At 34.5% G+C, this 19,527-nt stretch overlaps 1 protein-coding gene across 1 annotated transcript; it reads right to left on the bottom strand.

Annotated features, from left to right (window-relative positions):
- Nucleotides 1-792: 792 nt before the first annotated feature.
- Nucleotides 793-2,538, bottom strand: LOC145640114 (protein FAR-RED IMPAIRED RESPONSE 1-like). The gene is made up of 4 exons (XM_081691425.1): nt 2,231-2,538; nt 1,560-1,934; nt 1,165-1,341; nt 793-1,006 (listed from the first exon to the last, which is right to left on the bottom strand). Exons 1-4 carry the CDS (start codon nt 2,536-2,538, stop codon nt 793-795), a joined length of 1,074 nt encoding a protein of 357 aa, XP_081547551.1.
- Between the last annotated feature and the right edge of the window lie 16,989 nt (nt 2,539-19,527).

Here is a 19,527-nt window from a genome sequence, read left to right on the forward strand (position 1 = left end):
ACTGTCGTCATGAACCGACAAGACCGCACACAACCTGGACCCCTCTTGCTATGAGGATCTTTGATAATAGTCACAGGGTTTGGTTCGGCTGGTTCAGGTTGTCTTTCCACCCCAACAGCACCATAAACTACACTTCTAGCAACTGAAGATGAGGTTTGTCTTGATGGACCAACACATTTCTTCTTGTTGACACTAGGAGGAGTAGTCTTGTTCCCAGTCTTGCCAACACTACTTATCGGAATGGCTGGTGTAGTTTTTTCCTTCACCTTCATCTCCAACTCTTTCAAGCCCTCAATAACCATTTGCATAGTTTCATCCTTGTCACTAGCAAGACATGACAAAGGCTCAAATGCCAACATCAGTTTGTCATATCGAACAACTTCTTGAGTTTTTGTTGGATCATGGAAGGCAACTTTAACTCTCGTGTGCTTCCGGTAAATGTTTTTGCGCCATCTATCCAATATGTACCTATTAGGCACATCAGACACTTGCTGCGTTTCAAGGGCATTTAGGCAATGTCTGCAAAGAATCCCAGAGAATTCAAACAACTTGCACTCACATTCTACTCGCTGATCTTCACTGTAGTATAAAACGCGGTAAGTCCGCCACTTGTTGATCGGCTTCTCCTTATTCTCAAATTCAACCCACACATATACTCTGTATTTTATTAAATGTTCGAAATAGCCTGGAGATATCTCATGCATGCTACTACCAGTGCAGTACATGAGCCTCTTGCATTCCCTTTGCACCTCCATAAACTTTGAGTCAGTGTACACATTATGAAATGTTTCCTCAAACTTGATCAGTCACTAGACCACGTAGGAACATGACCGAGTTACCATCTGCCAACCTCTCTAACAGCAATCGCTGCTCCATAGCAGCCACATACTTCTCAGCAAAGTCACAAAGTCCAGTGTTCCTGTCGAAGAACTCATCAAAAAAATTATGAATGTTTTCTGACCTCTGTGTAGTCTTTATTCCTGCCAAAACAAATGCTTCATTGCAGCTGGAACCCACATTTCCCTCTCATCATATAAAACAGCAAGCCACATGTTACTGGCTTACTTATGCTTCTCAATAAATTTCTTCCACCTCAATTCAAACTCCTCCGTAGATAAACTGTCATAGATTATATTTTTCAATTCCTCCTAAAAATCTACGTACCCCTTACAGTTCCCTAACTTCACACCAATTTTTTTTGTAATGTGCCACAAACACCATCTGTGTCTGGTTTGTGGCATCATAGCTTTCAATGCTTTGCGCATCGCCGGATCTTGGTCAGTCAATATAGCCGTAGGAGGGTCCCCTCCAACAGCATCAAGCCATGTCGAAAATACCCACCTGAAACAACAATTTAAACAACAATATAACAATTACAATATGAAAAAATAATTAGCTAACAACAACCACTAAAAAATAAATTTGAAGAAGAAAATTAAATAGATATAAGAACGCACTTAAAGGTTTCAGTGTCCTCGTGGGAGATTAATGCGCATCCAAGCAATATGGTTTGCCCGTGATGGTTAACAACAAAAACATTTGCTTAGGGCAAGTCATACTTATTCATAAGGAAAGTGGTGTTAAAATAAACAACATCACCAAAATCCTCATACGCAGCCCTACTGCGTGCATCTACCCACAACACATCCTGAAGAACTCCATTATCATCCAACTGATGTACATGGTAAAAATTCTTATTGTTCTTCTGCATCATTTTAAAGTAATTCATCATGGCATTCGTATCTCCATCCTTAAATTTCAATTTCTTCTCCTTTGCAGCCAAGTTATTCAAATCCTTTGTGGTAAAAGCAACATTTTCATATCCATTCCGCTGACTAGCCAACCACCTATGGAGTTTTGCGTTAGGCAACCCAACATCATTACCAAAGTGGAGTGCACGCCTAACATACGATACCTTCTTCAACTCTTCTAACCTATATTTTGTCACCAGCATTGACTTTGATGGGGAAAATAGATGGCTATGACTTAAGCACACTTTCCTCAGCTCTCATTTCCCATTAGAAGTCAAGCTACCATACACCATGGCCCCGTAACCACATTTTTTAGATTTTTTAGTGGCAACAGGTTCTCCTTCCAACTCCCTAGCAATTCTTTTACCACCGACCTTCCTTCGAGTGTTAGGTTTACCAGCACAGTTGCATTTCCATGTCACTGCCCGTTTTATCTTACTTCTATCTTTAAAGTGCTTGTATGCACTTTGGCCACGTACCACCCAAAGCCTTGCTGCTTCCCATAAACATTGAAATAGACATCTATTTCTTGCCACGAATCAAATATCATCCCTATTTCAGGAGGGTCGACATTCAAAAACCTCATATCCACGAGATCACCTCCACCATTCCCCTCTCCATCCACCTCCCCTTCAGCTTCATCTATAGACATTGAGTCAACACTATCACCAGCCCCTTCACTATCATAATTTATAAGCTGCAACATTTCTTCATCATTGTCATCAATTGATAACGGAACATCATCTTGTGCAACTAACTCTCCCTCCTCCTCCTCCCTATATTCCATGTTTTTTACTGCCAAAAAATTAAATTCACATTTATCATTACATTGTTATATATATATATAACAGCAGTAGGATCCTACCTAATGATCAACAAGTAAATTAGTTAAGGGAAGCATTCTACCTCATGCTCATGCTCAATGCTCATGCTCAGAACACAGTCTAAAAGATAACATGCTTATGTTCAAACACAAATCCACAACAACCAGCAAAAATGTTCATTCTCTCTATCTTTCCTTATTAGGGACAAGTACCAAAAGGATTCATTCACAAATCAATAAGCACCACCAAAACGATTGTTCCAATAAGATTAAACAAAGCATGACAATGGATATTACATGCATGTTACATTTTGGTTATATTATATATTGTCATTATTGCTCTTAAATACTGTCATATGATAAGTATCATGACAACCAAGAACAACACATTTCACATTTATCAACCCCAAAATAATAAATATAAATCAGTTCAATATCCAAAATTCGAAAAAAATAGACCAAATTATGTCAAAATCAGTAATGATAATAATGAATCAGTAAATCAGTATCTATCCAGCCAAGCAAGTTTAGCTAATTTAATAATACAATTACTCAAATTTAGCTAAATTCAATTATATAATTACTCAAATGTAGCTAATTTAATCATACATGCAAGTTAATTATTCAAATTCTTTCAATTATACAATTAAACAAATGAGTTTTACTCACCAAAATGGCCGCTAATACCAAAAATTGATGATGCTGGACCAAACCTACCAGAATCCGACGACAACCCACCAGATTAACATACCGTACCGCGGCGCTAGTCGAAGAACTACAAACTCGTTGAAGAACATTAATGGAGAACTTTAGTTGGAAAGAGGAAAGTAAGGGGGAAAGAAAATTGAAAACGGGAAAATGGTTATAACGGTATAGAGAACCGCGCCAATATGTATTTGTTTCGCAGATGGGTCCCGCAAGAGTACGTTTATACGTCAAAATACATATATGGGCCCCGCTTTTGCTTGTGCTAGGAAAACAAACCCTAGCAATTTGCTGGGTTAAGCTTTAGCCCACTTTCCCTTTTTCTTAGTAAACCCAAGTTCGAACTTCATCTTCTCCGAGCAATTCGGGAACCGTTAATTCTGCAGCATTTTCGAGTGATAACACGATATTTGTTAGCAAATAGATTCGAGGATACTTCGATTCCGATCAATTGTTGTCAAAATCATGATACGGCGGAGTTGTAAATTTGTAATTCTTTGTAATTGATGCATGTTACTGCATCTGGATAATTAACATAAACCCATTTACATTTGCCATGATTCGAGCAGATTTACAAAAACAGTTACTGCATAAAACAAGTTTAAAACAATAAATCCGACAAACAAAATTTTTAGTCAGTAAATTAATTCACACGCAAGATCCCTGCATCTCATCAATTGAAACAAAAAATCCCTAAAAGACCAGCTTCATCAATGGCTACTTAATCTAAAGAAAATTGATAATACAATATCAATTTCTACTATTAAATGTAATCCGTAATTAGGGATGACAATGGATCCGTATCCGATCCGGATATGTGGATTCATATCCGTTTTCACGGATATGGATCTTTAAAATTTAGACCTGACAGATCCGGGTCGGATCCAGATCCGATAGGATCTGATAGGATCTAGATACGGGTCTAACCAAAATACCCATATCCAGATCCATTTACCCGTTTTAAATAAATATTTATTTTAAAACTGTAGGCCCAATCCACAACATGTTATAATGAGACTTTTTGTTTCATTATTGTTCATACTAATTTCAAGAAAGTCTAGAGCTCCTTTACTACTCACTGTTCTTCTCATGTTGATTTTTTTTTTTTATTTTTTATTTTTTATTTTTTTTTATCTTATCAGTATAATTGCTCCTATAACTTGCAGTTATTTAGTACTTTAACTAACTTAGTTATATATTTTATAAAAAAACACTTAGTTTGTTATTTAAAATAAGTGAAATGTACAAGATCATTTTTGGATCCGTTTTAGACCCGGATTCGTAGGATCCAACGAATATGGATATGGATCTCACTTTTTCATACCCGACGGATCCTGGGTAGAAAACGGATCTGGATCTGGATCCAGTCGGATCTTGTCCAAATCCGACCCGTTGCCACCCATATCCGTAATTCCTTATTCCTGTAAATAAAAATTACCAATTTCACTACAAACTTTAAGATCTACTAAATAGCCAAACAAACATTAACAGATCCACCAAATAGCCAAGCAAATGTAACAGGCATACTGCTACTCTATCATCTGTCGAACTGGGAAGGAGTAAACTGGTGCGATGAAGATCTAGAATTCTGTTAGATATTTTTTTCTATTTTACTTGGATTAAATTTTGGGAAATGATTTATTGACTCTGTTCCTAACGTCGAAATCATTTCCGTTACATTCTTACTTTAAAATATTGTACAAAGCTTTATTATATTAATATTTATGACAAAGTGGGGCCCACAAAAAGGCCTGATTTACATCCTTTGGTCTATCAGACTGATCGACTAAGGCTCCCTCGTTATGAGGTATTGACTTTTCCAAGTTGTGCCCACCCATTTTCAAAAATCCACGTTGTACCCCCAAGTTACCTTTAGTGTCTACAATGTAACCTACCCTAACCTCTCCGTTAATTTAAGTTAACTTTCCGTTAACTTCAAAATAAATTAATTAAAAAAAAACAAAAAAACCCTAACCACCTCTCTCTCCTCCCTCACAACTGCCCACCAGCCACCACTGCACCTCCAACCGCGCCACCGCCGCACTTCCAGCGGCACCCCCAGCCGCACCACCGAGTCGCGCTCCTCTCTCCTCGACCTACCACCGCGCGCGTCACCCTCCTCTTTCCTTTTCTCTCAACTGAGCCGCAACCGCACCACCAATCGTTCTTCATCCCCAGATTCGACCAATTGAAACATATATATTTAAATGGGGGTTTGAGCACAAAATTGTCTTCTTTGCTCTCCTTTCTCAACACCTCTATGCTAGTGTACTACCCCGCTAAGACCCCTCAAATTCCTTCAATTTGATGCGTCGGAGCAATAAGGAATTGGGGTACCTTTAAGACCCCTCTCTCCCTCCTTCACTCTATTTCAAGCTTGTGTAAATAGTTAAAAAAACAGGATCAGTTCTAAGTCTTAATGCAAGATTATATATCGACGCTTTTGGGGTGCAACGGTGGTGCGGCTGGAGGTGTAGTGGTGGTTGGTGGGTAGTTGTGAGGCAGGTGTAGTGGTGGCTGGTAGTTATTTATTTTTAAGTTAACGGAAATTTAACTTAAGTAAACGGAGGGATTAGGGTAGGGTTACATCGTAGACACTTAAGGTAGCTTGGGGGTACAGTGTAAAATTTTGAAAATGGGTGGGCACAGCTTGGAAAAGTCAATACCTTAGGGGCATTGTATAGAAAAACCCTAAAAAAAAAACGTAAGTACTAAATGTAGTACAAAATAACCTAAATGTAGAAATTAATTAATGATACAAAAATAATCAAAAGACTGAAATAGCCTTTTCCAAAATAAAAAACTTATTCGCCATTTCACCCGACTTTTAGTTTTTACATTTGTTATTGTGCTCGCCAATTTTTTCCATTTCATTCACCAATTTTTTTTATTTATTTCATTTCATTTCACCATTTCCCTCAAAATTCTTTAACCTGAGCTTTAGAGACAAAGAAGTCGTTCATCGCTCATAAACCATCCAATCTAAGGTTTTTTTTTTTTTTTTTTTTTTTTTTTTTTTTTTTTTTTTTTAATTTTTTGTTGAATTGTTGTAATTTTTCATTATTAGTACCTCCGTCTATTTTTTCGGGGTACTCCCCCGGAAATCTTATCCAATGGGTACTAAAGACCCCCGAAAATCTTATCCGGGGGGTATTGGAGACCCGCGGAAATCATAGACGGGGGGTACTGGAGACCCCTAAAATCTTAGCCGGGGGGTACTAGAGACCCTCAGAAATCGTATACAGGGGTGCTGGAGACCTTCGAAAATCTTACCCGTACAAGATGAAAATTTTATTTTGTTTGATTATTTATCTATTACGGCACATAATTTTCACACCTCAAAAAATCGTCCATAATGCACTTTATTATTGTCTTTGAATTTGTATAGTATTCAATATTAAATAGGATACAAAACTGAATACGAAAGAATTTGGTTGTAAATTAAATAGTAGGGAATAGGGATGATTATATAGTTAGGAGTATATAAGATTAATTTTAATCATTAAAAAAAAGTGTAGAGGATTAAGTTAAAACAAGGACAAATTTGGAAAATAATCTTTTTTTTTTAAAAAAAAAATAACTTATTCTGTATTTAGGTGAAATTGTCCTGCATTTAGTACCCAAACTAGGTTAGGTCACGTGCCATGCACGGTTATTGACAAAAAAAATTATGTACGTATATACTTATCAGTATCATATATTATAATATCTTGTTTTTAGTCATTAATTTTTGTCAATCTCAATTTTATCCTTGGAACGGATATTATGTTTACCAGTAGAAGATTGTATTTTTTTTAAATATTTACAAAGATTATATTTTGCTATTCTATTTTCCATTTTAATTAGTTAATTGAATGTGAATATTAAAAAAAAGGTAAATATCATTTCTATTTATATAGTAATTAAATTTTACAAATAATTTCCTTTAATAAATTTTCAATTAAATATTTTTTTTAGAAAAATACTAAGGACACACCAGCACTACTACATTTTTTATCAAATGCCACGGTGAGAAAAGATCTAATGCAACGACAATTTCAATTCCGTCGCTTTAAATAAGACTATTGCAACGACTTATATTGATTCCAGCTAATGTAACGGATTTAATGTGCCGTGGCGTTAGATAGGCTAATGCAACGACAATTAAGCCTAATACCACGGTACAAAAGCTATATAATGATATAATCTGGCGCTTAAAGTTTTAGGGTTTTTTCGCCTCACCATTTTCCTGAAAATTTTGAAAGCCCGCCCAATCTAAGAAAAAACAAAACTAACAAAAAGAAAAAGTAAAAAAACAAAAAACAAAACCAATTCCTGCTCATTATACTGATAGATGAGAATGATAAATACAAAGGAATGGCAGCTAAAGCTTTTTTATATTATTATTCCCAATTGCTTCATATAATTACTTAATCTTCTCCATTTTCATAATTATTTCCAATTTCCAATTGTTCTTGAATCTCTACTTAATAGCTTCAAAAATTAACCTTAATTTGTTTGATTTTTTGCAGTTAATTTTTAACAGCGACGATAAGGCGATGAGGCGATGAAGAACGACCCCTTCAATCTTCTGATGCTCTGAATTCCATGTTGCTGGCTAAAAGTCCTTTCTCGCTGTATTCATTTCTATGTTGCGGAATTTACATTGTCGTTTCGCCAACCCACAATTTGTAAGTTGAGAAATCGTCCAATTTACAAAATATGCGTATATAATCTCAATTTCGTATTTTATCTCTTCTCATCGTTTGTTGTTATTGTTTTTTGTTGTTGTTATGTTACTGTTTTGTGGAGGTTTAATTTCTAAGTTCCAGTTTAATTTTCTGGGTTTTGTTTTTCTATTTAGTATGAATAATTAGAGTTGCCATAAACGAAAATTGTTAATTTGTAGCTGGTGATGACAATTTTGAGAATTTTTGGCTATAATTGATTTTATTTTTGCAGATATTAGACAATTTGGGGGTTTTGGGTAACCGCTAGAAAAAGAAAAATAGAATGGGTACATCCTATTTAATTTTATGGATATTAAAATATAATGGGTTTTATATTGTATAATTTTGATTATTTGAGTTTAATTAGTGTTTAGGAAAACATAATCAACATGGGATTTTTCAATTCCCAATTTTTGGGATTGCTAAATTTTAGTTTTGGCTTTTTGTTTGATGATGGAGTTAAAGCCATTTGAGTCGATGCAATTAGCTAAATAACAAAGATTATTCCAGTATTTAATGCTTAATTTAAGTAGTAGCAATGGGCTAAATAACAGTATTGAATTTCTTTTGGAAATTATTGCTTATGTTATTTATGTGAAAGTTAACTTCCCTGTCGGCAAGGTTGTATCCCCTTCTTTCCTCTATATTCTTTTTGTTAATGTTGTTTTGAGGATCTTTATCTTATTTTCTTATGTTTTTTTTATTAATTAGTTTAATCACTATATTTCTAAATACAATAGTTTTCATTAGTTCTAACTGTATGTCCAATCAAGTGTTCGTGCAAAGTATGTAAAAATAGAGGTACATACTTGTGTTCATTGCCATTGTTGTGGCAAATGTATGAGTTTCTCAATCGTAGGTCTAGTATATTTGGAACTTCTGTGTGCTTATGTAAATTTTCTACTGTTTTGAGCTCCTTAATAAAGTAATAGAGTTTGCCTTGTTGTGCATACATTGAGTAATGGTGGAAACCTGTTGTGGATGTTTGCTCTTAATCCATGTCACCGTACTTGGCTGCTGAAACACCCCTATTAGAATTGTATAAACTTATTTGTGCTAAACTAGTAGAATTGTAGTTCCCACTATAGAATGATAGCTTGGTTTATTTTTATTATAAAAATGAATGCTTGAGAATACAAGTTTTATTAAGTTTAACTTTTTGCTCAATTAGCTCGGTTCTCCACAGATATCCATCTACCTTAAATTTAAAGCTGGAGCAAATTTACACGAAATTCACGTTGTACATGTGTGACTATATGATGCTTGATAATAAATGAAATTGTCATATATTAACCAAATTGTATGCATAGAATATACCTCATTACCACCATTTTAGAATGAGATGCCCTTCGTATTTTATGCTTTGTCACTTTGTTTGGGCCATGATGTTAGTAGTTTTCTAAATATTCTAGCAGATTTTGTCATGGTTAATTCTAAATTTTAATCTTTGCAAACTCCTCTTTTTCTAAATACATAACTTAATTTTACATGTATATTCTTGTGAGCTACAAATTTTAATCTTAATGTAGGTATATAGTACTAGAACTAGAACTCTAGAACAAGGTCAATATAACATTTTGTACTACAAAACAGCAAGGTTTGTGAATTTTTCATAATTATCCATAACTTTATTGAAAGTTGACAAGCCAGACATGTATTTATGAAATTTTAAGAACTATTAGTCATATTTTTCCTTTCTTTCTCCCTAATCCTCTATTTATACATACTAAATGGTTAAAGACAATTGCTTGGTGTATGTGGAGTTTTTCCTTTCATATCACAGCTATAAAAATTTCAACTTAAACTTAGTAACTCTTGCCACATATGCTTTGTATATATGTTATTTCTTATCTAGCCCAACGTAGGGGTTGTCATTGCAGAGTCAATGTTAAAGCTCATTTTTCATCACAGCAAAACCATGGGACTGCTGATATTTAAGATAGACCTTAACCATTTCTATTTTGTAGGTTCTATGTACCCCTATAACCCCAAAATCTTTGTGATTTCTCTCTGAAAAATTATCATTCTAGAATCCGATTGATGTTTTTCCTTTTTTGAATATCTCTAATTAGTTCAATTATTTAATTTAACTTTGCTAAAGTTCATAATATTGACTTGAGTTAAAATTTCAGTTTGTGAATTTTTCAAAGAAGGTTGGGCTTCACTCTGATAAGTCATTATCTCCTTATTCATTGCATTTACTTAGATCAATGAATGAATGGGAAATATTATGCCTTTAGTTTATGCTTATGCTTATGGATTTTGTTTTGCTAATTTGGGTTTTGGTTCCTATTAATTTATGCAAAAAAAGAACAATAACATATGTTTTGGTTTATTGTTAGATAAAAATTGAGGTGAATTTGGAGTACCAGCACCAAGCATGGGTGATTTCAATTGTTGTTGTTGCTGCTCCTCCTGGCCTGCTCGCTCCTGTACAGTGTTGCGGTTGGATATTGCCACTGCTGCCCCTGTATATTATTGTTGTTGTCTCTAATTGTTGATCGATTCAAGATGATGGCAAATTTTCCCGGCATTAAAACCTTGGTTTTTGCGGTATATGGTAGTCTAAACAAATTAAAAATGTTTATAGGAAACATTGATTAGCTATGATTTTTTTCTAGGTTAATTAGTGTTACTCGATTTTGTAATTTTCCTTAAAGGACAAGAATGTACAAACTTTATTTTAAGTTATATAAATAAAAATTCTAATTTATTTTTTTAAAAATAGTCAGATTTTAATTGTATTATTATTATAACTATTATTATTACATTATTATTGGCATTAGTTATATGCATTGCGTGGCATTAGATATAGAGAACCGTGGCATTAGGTATTGAAAACCGTGGCATTAGGTGTTATAGCTAATGCCACGGCAATAATGTTGTCGTTGCATCAGGTATTGATCTAACGCAACGGATCACCGACACCGTGGCATTAGGTGTCATACGCCGTTGCATTAGACCTACTGCAACGCCAGCAGATGCCATGGTACATGGCCGTTGCATTAGGCCTAATGTCACGGATTTTGACGCCTAATGCAACGGATTTGGGGGTTGCAATAGGTAAAAAATGTAGTAGTGCAGAAACTGACACGTGTCATTGCTGGTGTGTCTTTTAGTATATAGTTATTGATACCCAAAATGGAAAGCTAAGGATTCGTTTGACATTGCTATGGTTTTCTGTTTTTTGGTCTTTTGTTGTATAAAAGTATATGACATGTGTCACATAATGAATCAAAAATTATTTAAACTTATTAGAATTATAATAATTTTGAAAACTGACAACAAAAAAGTGGAAACACTTTTTTCTGACCTTAAATATCTAACTAATGCCGACAAAATAAGATAAAATTACGTACATCCCTACCTTATAAAAAGTGTAAGATTACACTTATGAATAGTGCACTAACGTTTATAACCTTTAAAATGTTTGTTTACCTTTTTACCCTCATATTCAATTTTTATTTTTATTTTTTTTGCCAAAACACTCTTAAACAAAGAGGTAAATGTACGTGTTCTCTATTAAAGCATGATGAATGTGGGTATACTAAAAAATTAAAGATAAATAAAGCAAACTAAAAGGACCAAAAGGTGAAGTTCCGTTGTCGAGCTTGCCAATGAGTCGAAGCAACCTAGGGTCGAGGAACCTTTTGAGTCTTACAGGTAGAGAGTCCTCCTAAAGTCGACCAGATATCCTGAAGCAACCAAAAATGGTCAATATAGGCCGAGCAGGTATCACCCAGTAAAGACACTAGCATTGCACAATCCGAGTAAATCAAGAGGTTCAAGTAGTTGCGACCACTGGCGGATCTACATTGTGACCTGGGGGGGCACGTGTTACCCCCGAAAAAAAAATAAAAAAAAACTGTTCATAAAAAAACCTTCATTTGAATATTAATTAAGTAATAAACAATGCATGTTTTGCATGAAAACAGAACCTGCCTCAGCGGTAAACATCAAGTCATTAAAGCTTCCTATGAGTGCCTTGGGGTCAGTGGTTCGATTCTCCCTCACCTTTTTTTTTGGTTATTTTCTAAGTCTTTGTTTTTCTAAAAAAAACTACAATATCAATGCTTTATTATTTTTTTTTCCACCCCAAATATTTTTCCTCTTTCTATACATTTATAATCAAATAGATTAGATAAAAATACTTCCATCAAAATTTGATTTTTTTTTCCAGATTACTTCCACTTTCTTAGTTTCTTGACATTTATGTTAAAATACATTAATTAAAAATAACTCCCATAAAAATTTGTTCAACAACAATAATAGTTTGAAATATGTATAAATATATATAGATAATTCGTCCTTGAAGAAAATTAGTAATATCTTATTAATTTGACTAATTTTATTTGATTGTAATACGAAGTATACATTTTGATAACTAGTATGGTACATAATTTTACCCGTGATAATAACTCATAGCAAAATGTATAGATGGTTGAAATTTGATGGTAACATTTTATACAGAATCGCAATACATTATGCAAAAACTTTAACTTGATGATTTATTACCCAACTTAAATTTAGTTTGAGTTTCAAGTTCGTAAGTGTATATTGGTTTTTTCCCTTTTATTTTTCTAGCGTGCGTTTAGTGCTACCCCTAGTCCGGAATCCTGGATCCGCCACTGGTTGCGACGAACTGCAGAACGGGTAGCCCAAAGACATGCCTGTAATTCTGCTTAAAGAGCAAAGGAAGAGTGACACGCTCGGGAAGCTTCATCTAGAACAATGTCCGACCCAGAAGCTCAAAAAATCCAGCTAGCTTCAGCAAAATTATTCTGTTTATCCCATGCACCATAAAAAAGTAAGACAGAATTCCCACGGTTCCTGACCTAAACCCTTTAACCAACACGAGGGAAGACCATCAGTGGGATGAGAAGGAGAACGAGGGACTGACTTCTGCCAAGCCGAAAAAGAGAAAGCATGTTTCACACGGGAGAACCAATCCGCTACCAAAGAAAAAATTAAACTAAGCGAGTAAACAGCATTCCTGAAGACGTGGTGGTTATTTATTACTTGTTCATATGAGATTCTATCTCTATTTTGTGACTCCATTAGGTAAATTAATTTGAAACGTCTACTCATGAAAAATTAAGTGAAATAATAAAGTTTGACATGTCTGATTTGTGACTCCATTAGGTGGATGATTTTTAGTTTTTACCTTTATGTCACAAAATTTCAAGTATATAGTTCATATGAAATTATATAGTCCGTATTACCATACTGCAACCAAAATCCTTAATTATGCACCCTTTTCAATGCAAAAGGTATATCAATCATGGCCTGCAAAATCTTCTCAGCATGCCCAAGCTTGACAGGGGAATCATCCATGTAATCTTTTAATTATGGGTATGATTTTTTCAGTTATGAGTATAATCAATCAATCAATCAATAACTCAATAACTATATACTAAAAGATACAACAGCAATGACTGTAAGGAGGATGATCCCATTGTAAGGGGTCCTCTCCTTAAATGCTCCTGACTACTTAAAAGCCTAGGACTTTACACTTGTTAGGGTGTAGTTGGATTTGAATTCCTAACTTTTTGGGGGACCTTGAATTAGAATTTATTCTATCATCACGCTTTTTTGTAAGAAACAAGTAGGAGTCTCCAATGAGTTTTAGGAAAAACTCATAAACCTCGTTCATGCCTTTCTTTCATGTGGAATTCATGGAATAATTAACACAAATCATAAGTTTACCCATGCCCAAATTGGTCTATAAACCAGAAATGAGTTCGGGAGCGAGGGTACTAAGATAACGTTCCTTTTAGAGGGAAATCATCATCCTAGCCCTAGTATGGCCTCTACTAGTTCTTCCTTTTTTCACAATTTCATCACCAAACAATATATGCAACACTATACTTAAAACTATGTTAGTTGATTTTATTTACAAACATTAATTCACGTAGGAATTACATTGCAAAAGTCGTTATTCTTATTTAATAATATTCGCGAAAGAACAATAAATTAAACAAGATTCGCCTTGGCTTAAGTGATCAACCAACAATTATTTAGTTCAATTCTAATCTTTATTTAACGCAAGATACTATGTGGAATTGATTAATTAATTATTTTAAAGGTGATCAAACAACACTAATTAATTAATTAAAATCCTTTTAAACAAGAAAATAAAGGTGATTTAACTAAGCGTTCGGGAATTTACCACTTCTCTTTACTAGATCTCCGTTTAGAACACTTATGGACACCTTCTTGTTGGGGAACCTCCACCGTAGTAACAAAGTATCGAAAGGGTGAGTGTTTAGGACAAGAGGGCTAGGTTGCACAAGTTCACAAGTTATTTCGCCAGAGTTTTAGGTTAATTTATGTCTGTTGAAGCCTCGATTTAAGCTCGTATTTATAGGGAATGATTAGGTCTAGGGTTTTGAGCATTCTGCCGCAGCAGGTGTTGCGCAACAGATGAAGTTGCGCGCGGCATCCCAGCGCAAGTTATAGAGTTGCGCTGCTATGTCCAGCGCAACTATTTGTCTTACGCGCGGCTTTATGGTAAGATTCGATTTTATATTTTCCGTATAATTTCGAATAATTCTGAATCCTCCGCAACGCAACTCTAATTAGTTGCGCTGGGTGTCGCGCACAACCGAATTAGTTGCGCGCAGTAGCCCAGCGCGACTTTGTGAGATGCGCGCGGCTTTTTCTGCGGCAACACTAAGTTTTAACCTAGGCGCTCCTAAATCCGTCATTATTAGGGTTTAAGCATGGACTTAAGCCTAATTATGATTGGGTTTAGTTAATTAGACTTTTGTTTTGGCTTTTTCTTTAATTTGGGCTAGTCTTTCGTGTTTTGTGGCTTAACTAGTTATCCATAAGCATTCTTCACTTCAATCCAACACGAAGATGGTTTTATTTATTGTCATTGCACTTCCTGTCGGGAAAGGAGGCCAAAAGTAGATGTCTACAGTTAGCCCCACTTTGATCGAGTCTAGAATAGACGATGATCAAAGTATTCAAGGAAATTAATCCGAGACTCATTCTGCGAAGTTCTCTAAGGATAGAGAATCTTTCAGTAATGTTTAAGGATGTCGAAACAATCCTTGGTTCGCTAAGTGTTTGGAACAAGTAGCTATTAAGGCTAGAAAAGTCCTTCCTAGTGCTAAAGAATCTAGATTGATCCTTTGCAATTGTAGAACGCTTTCACAAGTAAAAATGTTCTGGGTGATGTCAGGTCATGAGAAGAGATCAGTTTTAAAAGGATAAAAGGGGAATATTTCCTCTCAATCGTGTCATCATTGGTCTAAAGTCTCTCAATATGTCATTGAAACTTTAGCCTGACTTTAACAAAGTAAAAGATGAAAAAGGGTTTTTGGTATTAGAGCCGAAATGGTCCGATATTTGAGCCGGGTCCGGTATTCGATTTGGAAGTCCACTAGATAGAAATACATGTCTCGGGACTGAAGGCATATATAAAAATTCAGTGAGAGGGAAGAAAGTCAGCAACTCTCTCATAAGTTTTGTCCACAAGATGAGTACACGTGTCTCAGGACTGGGGGCACGTGACTACATGGGCGCGACATCGTCTCGTTGCTTCTTTATACAGGGGATGAATTTGACACCCTAACTGTCCGGTAAGTTAGTAAGCGCACTAACTACCGTATCCATTCAAGAAGTGCCTGTTCCTGAAGGTTCGACGCTTTTGTCAACTCGTTGAGCTAATGCCTACAGTAATTCTCTACCTTTTAGTCCCGAGAGGTAGATCTCGCAAAGCTTGGGCTGAGTGAAATTTTACACAACACCTACGCCCTACAATTTTGCGCCGTACGATACACCATTTGCATTTTTACGCTGCATGAAAACCTCTTCCTTTTTGCTTCGGACGTGAAAAAAGAAGAAAACCCGGACGAACGTCAGTACAGTAAAATGACAAACCTGTCTATGGGTGCTTTTACGTAAAGCACCACCACGGAACGTCTTAAGGCACTCTTACGAATAACGTTCAAAACTTATGCTTGGGGAAGGCACAAAGCACGGTGTGCATGCAATATGATGCAATAAACTAACAAAAAAGAAAACAAACTACAATATTCAAAGCAATTTAAAAAGATTTTGATAATTTGCGCGCCATTACGTCTAATAACGAGCAAAAACCGTTCAAAAAATGATCAAACGGATCAAAATAAAAATCCCGGTCTTTTAGTGACAAGTATCCGCGCGCAACTCAATGGGTCGCGCTGGCCAGGCGTGCGCATCGTTCTGAGTTGCGCTGGTATGTCACGTGCAACTGATTAAGTTGCGCGCGACATTTTAAGTCAGCAAAAAGAGAATCGCTGAGTGCGATTTTTCATTTCGCTTTCTCTCTCCTTCCTTCACAATTTTTGCTTCTTTCTCTCTCTAAAGAGCTCGGATTTTCTTGTTTTTTGAAGCTAAAGGAAGTAGATATCGTCCCTTATTCATATTTGCCATAATTCGTTCATTCTTGGCTGAATTTGGGCGATTTTCGAACTGTTAACTCCAAATTTTGAATTTGGGGAGTTTTTTATTCGACTTGTTTTCATGAATTTGTTTGTTTGTTGTTGTGACATGTTAAGCAATATATTGCAACAAATTTCATGTGAAGTGATAAAGTATTGATCCTGTATGAGCATGTTAAGAATATATGTGTTTTTTTTGTTCTAATTTTAACTTTGTGCTTGAACTTTATTTCTCTTTTGTTTTGCTCACATAGACTATACTTGTTAATTTTAATGTAAATTGAAGTGTTTAGAACAACAATTACGCATTAAAAATATAAATGAAATTTTGAACTTTTATAATAGCATGAATTTGTTCTTGCGACTCATGTTTATATTTTCATGCGTAAGTTTCAAAATTGGTTTTATCAATGATAAAAATAACCGACGGTTATTATTTTTCACTTATAAAACTGTGATCTCAAGATTTGCACAAAACTAGTTAGTTTAAGGAATTCTTGAAGACATCATCGAACTAGAGTAGTTTGGCTATACTTCGGGCTTTTGAGCCCCCATTTTATGTTATCGAATATTGTAGCCCCCAATGTTGGGTGACTTCGATGACTTGTTTGTTTTTAATAATTAGACCCTTTCATGTTGCTTGAAATGGGTCTAGAAATCATGTGTTTCGTCTTATTATGATAACAACTAGGATCTTGGAAACGATTAAACTAGTGTGTTTAAATTGTTTTTTTTAACCATTCATAGTTTTAACAAAGAAATTTGCTAAGTTTAATAATATTGCTCATTCTTTAGAACAAGTAAGAGGAAAAAAATAAATGTTGTTCAAATTTTTTTTTTTTTTTTTTTGTCTATTCTTGCTAATTTTGACTTCTTTCTTTTGAGTTCAAATTTTGTCACTGTTTTGAAGCTAAAAAAAAAGTAGATGTTATCCTCCTAGTGAAATTCCAATGTGTGCAACAATGGAGAATAATTTGAAATGAAGACTCCTCAATTAGAATTTAGGAGTCTTTGTTTACATTCTAACTCATGAAATTGTTTGTCTTATATTAATAATGTGTCTTGATACAGTTTTCATGATGAATGATTGAGTACTAAACTTTCGTATGAGCAAGTATGATTTTGTTTCTTTTGCTCTATACTAGTCATACTCTCTAATCTCTAGAGTAAATTGAAGTATTGAAACAACAATTATGCACTAAGATTAGTTTTTGAAGTTGAATTTGAAAATGGCTCGAGTATGTAACCTGTTTAATAGCCAAGTTCAGTTGCAAACTTAGTTTTCAAAGGAACAACATGATTATTATATCATTTTGATACATTTGAAAATTGTAAGACTCGAGATCTACGTAAACCATTTGTAGTTTAGGTGATTCTCGAAAGTAGCTCGAATGGCATGAATATCTCATTTTGTTTTTTTGTTGATATTGGAGCCCCCATGTGTCGGGTTATGCGTATTCTTTCTATTTCACAAGTCTTGGAGCCCCTAATTTGGGGTAGTTCTAATGACTTGCTATCATTTAGGCCATTCATATGATACTGAGATGGACCTATGTATATGTCCTATTTTATTTTGAGATATTTAGGACAATGACATGACTTTCACATTTTAGTTAAAGTCATGTCCAAGAAAGCAAGTTAGTTCTTTGCTTGTTTATAAACCAAAACAATTGTGTTTAAGGTTTAGTAGATCATGCCTAATGTCTAAACATTTGTAAAGATCATTGTGGTGATTTTATTCTCAAAGTTTATTTAGAACATCAAATATTTTCTTTGTTCTTATCAATCTTTGATTTTGGTCTAGTAGTTGGTTTGTTTACCATCCCTTAGCCAATATTCGCAGGAGAACTAGGCGAGAATAAGTTCGAGTCAAGAAGAAGTCAAATCTTAATTCATTCCTTTTGGAAAAGTATATGTATTATCCAAACAGTTATAGAGAACCTGAACATTATTTATTTGAGAAAACAAAAATTCAGAAAGGAAATTTTGAATAATATTTTTTTATTAGAAACATGTTGTTTTGAACTAGAATTCAAAATTGGAAAAGGGATCAAGTAATTATATTATATTCAAAACTGGACCCAAAATGGAAAGAAAAGTCTAGCTCGTAATTGAGTGTGATTTTTTTGTCCAAGATTGATGAAGATAAGTTGTAATTTGTAACTTATTTCAACAAAGATATGAAAATGTGAGCAAACTTTCGTATATCTGATTTTGTTTATGTTTTTCTGCTTGTCATCTTTGTCATATTTTTCTAATTAAAAGTGAAGTTCTTTCAATTAAATAAGTACCGTAGTTTGAAAATGAATGTTTATCAAACTTAGGTTTGGTGAAGTGTTAGAATAATTTATAAAATCATTCGAATCACTTTCTAATATGATCTCATTTTAAAATAAAATTTAAGGTGAGATCTATATTTTTAATTTGAAGCCCCCAAGCGTAGACTTTAGGTGGATTTTTGGAATTCATGTATACATATGATAGGGGATGTCTCTCGTGTTTATCTAAATCCCCAAGACTTGTGTTTTTAATTTGAGGTATATTGCATATGTTTATCACAAATTATTTGATCAAGTAACATAATTAATTATCTTGGTCAAATAATAGGAAGTGGTATTCTTCCTTTTGTCATTAAAAGTTATTAAGATGGTTCGTAATAAGCTTTGCATGACATTGATTTTGCAGCATAAATAGCATGTTCAAATATGTAAATAGAGAGAAGTGGGGATGTTCTGGCTTTATTAAGCCTCCAATTTGAGGCAAAGAGCGAAAAAATTATACAATTTTCGAGTATTTTAGATTCCAAATGGGAGGGATCATCCCAACTTACCCCCTTAAAAAAGAAATGAACAAAAAAAACGAATTTGTATAAAAAGGAAGGGGAATCCAACTTTCCCATAGAAGAATAAAGAAAGACAATTAGACATGTTTTCGAAAAGCAAGGATTATTGACTTAATATTTGAATCATCGTGATGACTTGGCAGTGAGGTATACGTGTGATAGCGATAACGATCATTTTTTTTCATGTAGCGATCATGTTCAATCAATATTCCTCGCTTAGAGAAGATGGAGATATCCCACGTTGGCGGACATTTTAGTTGCTCAT

Source organism: Chenopodium album, chromosome 7 (assembly GCF_948465745.1).
Source record: "Chenopodium album chromosome 7, dcCheAlbu1.1, whole genome shotgun sequence".
Taxonomy (NCBI): domain Eukaryota; kingdom Viridiplantae; phylum Streptophyta; class Magnoliopsida; order Caryophyllales; family Amaranthaceae; genus Chenopodium; species Chenopodium album.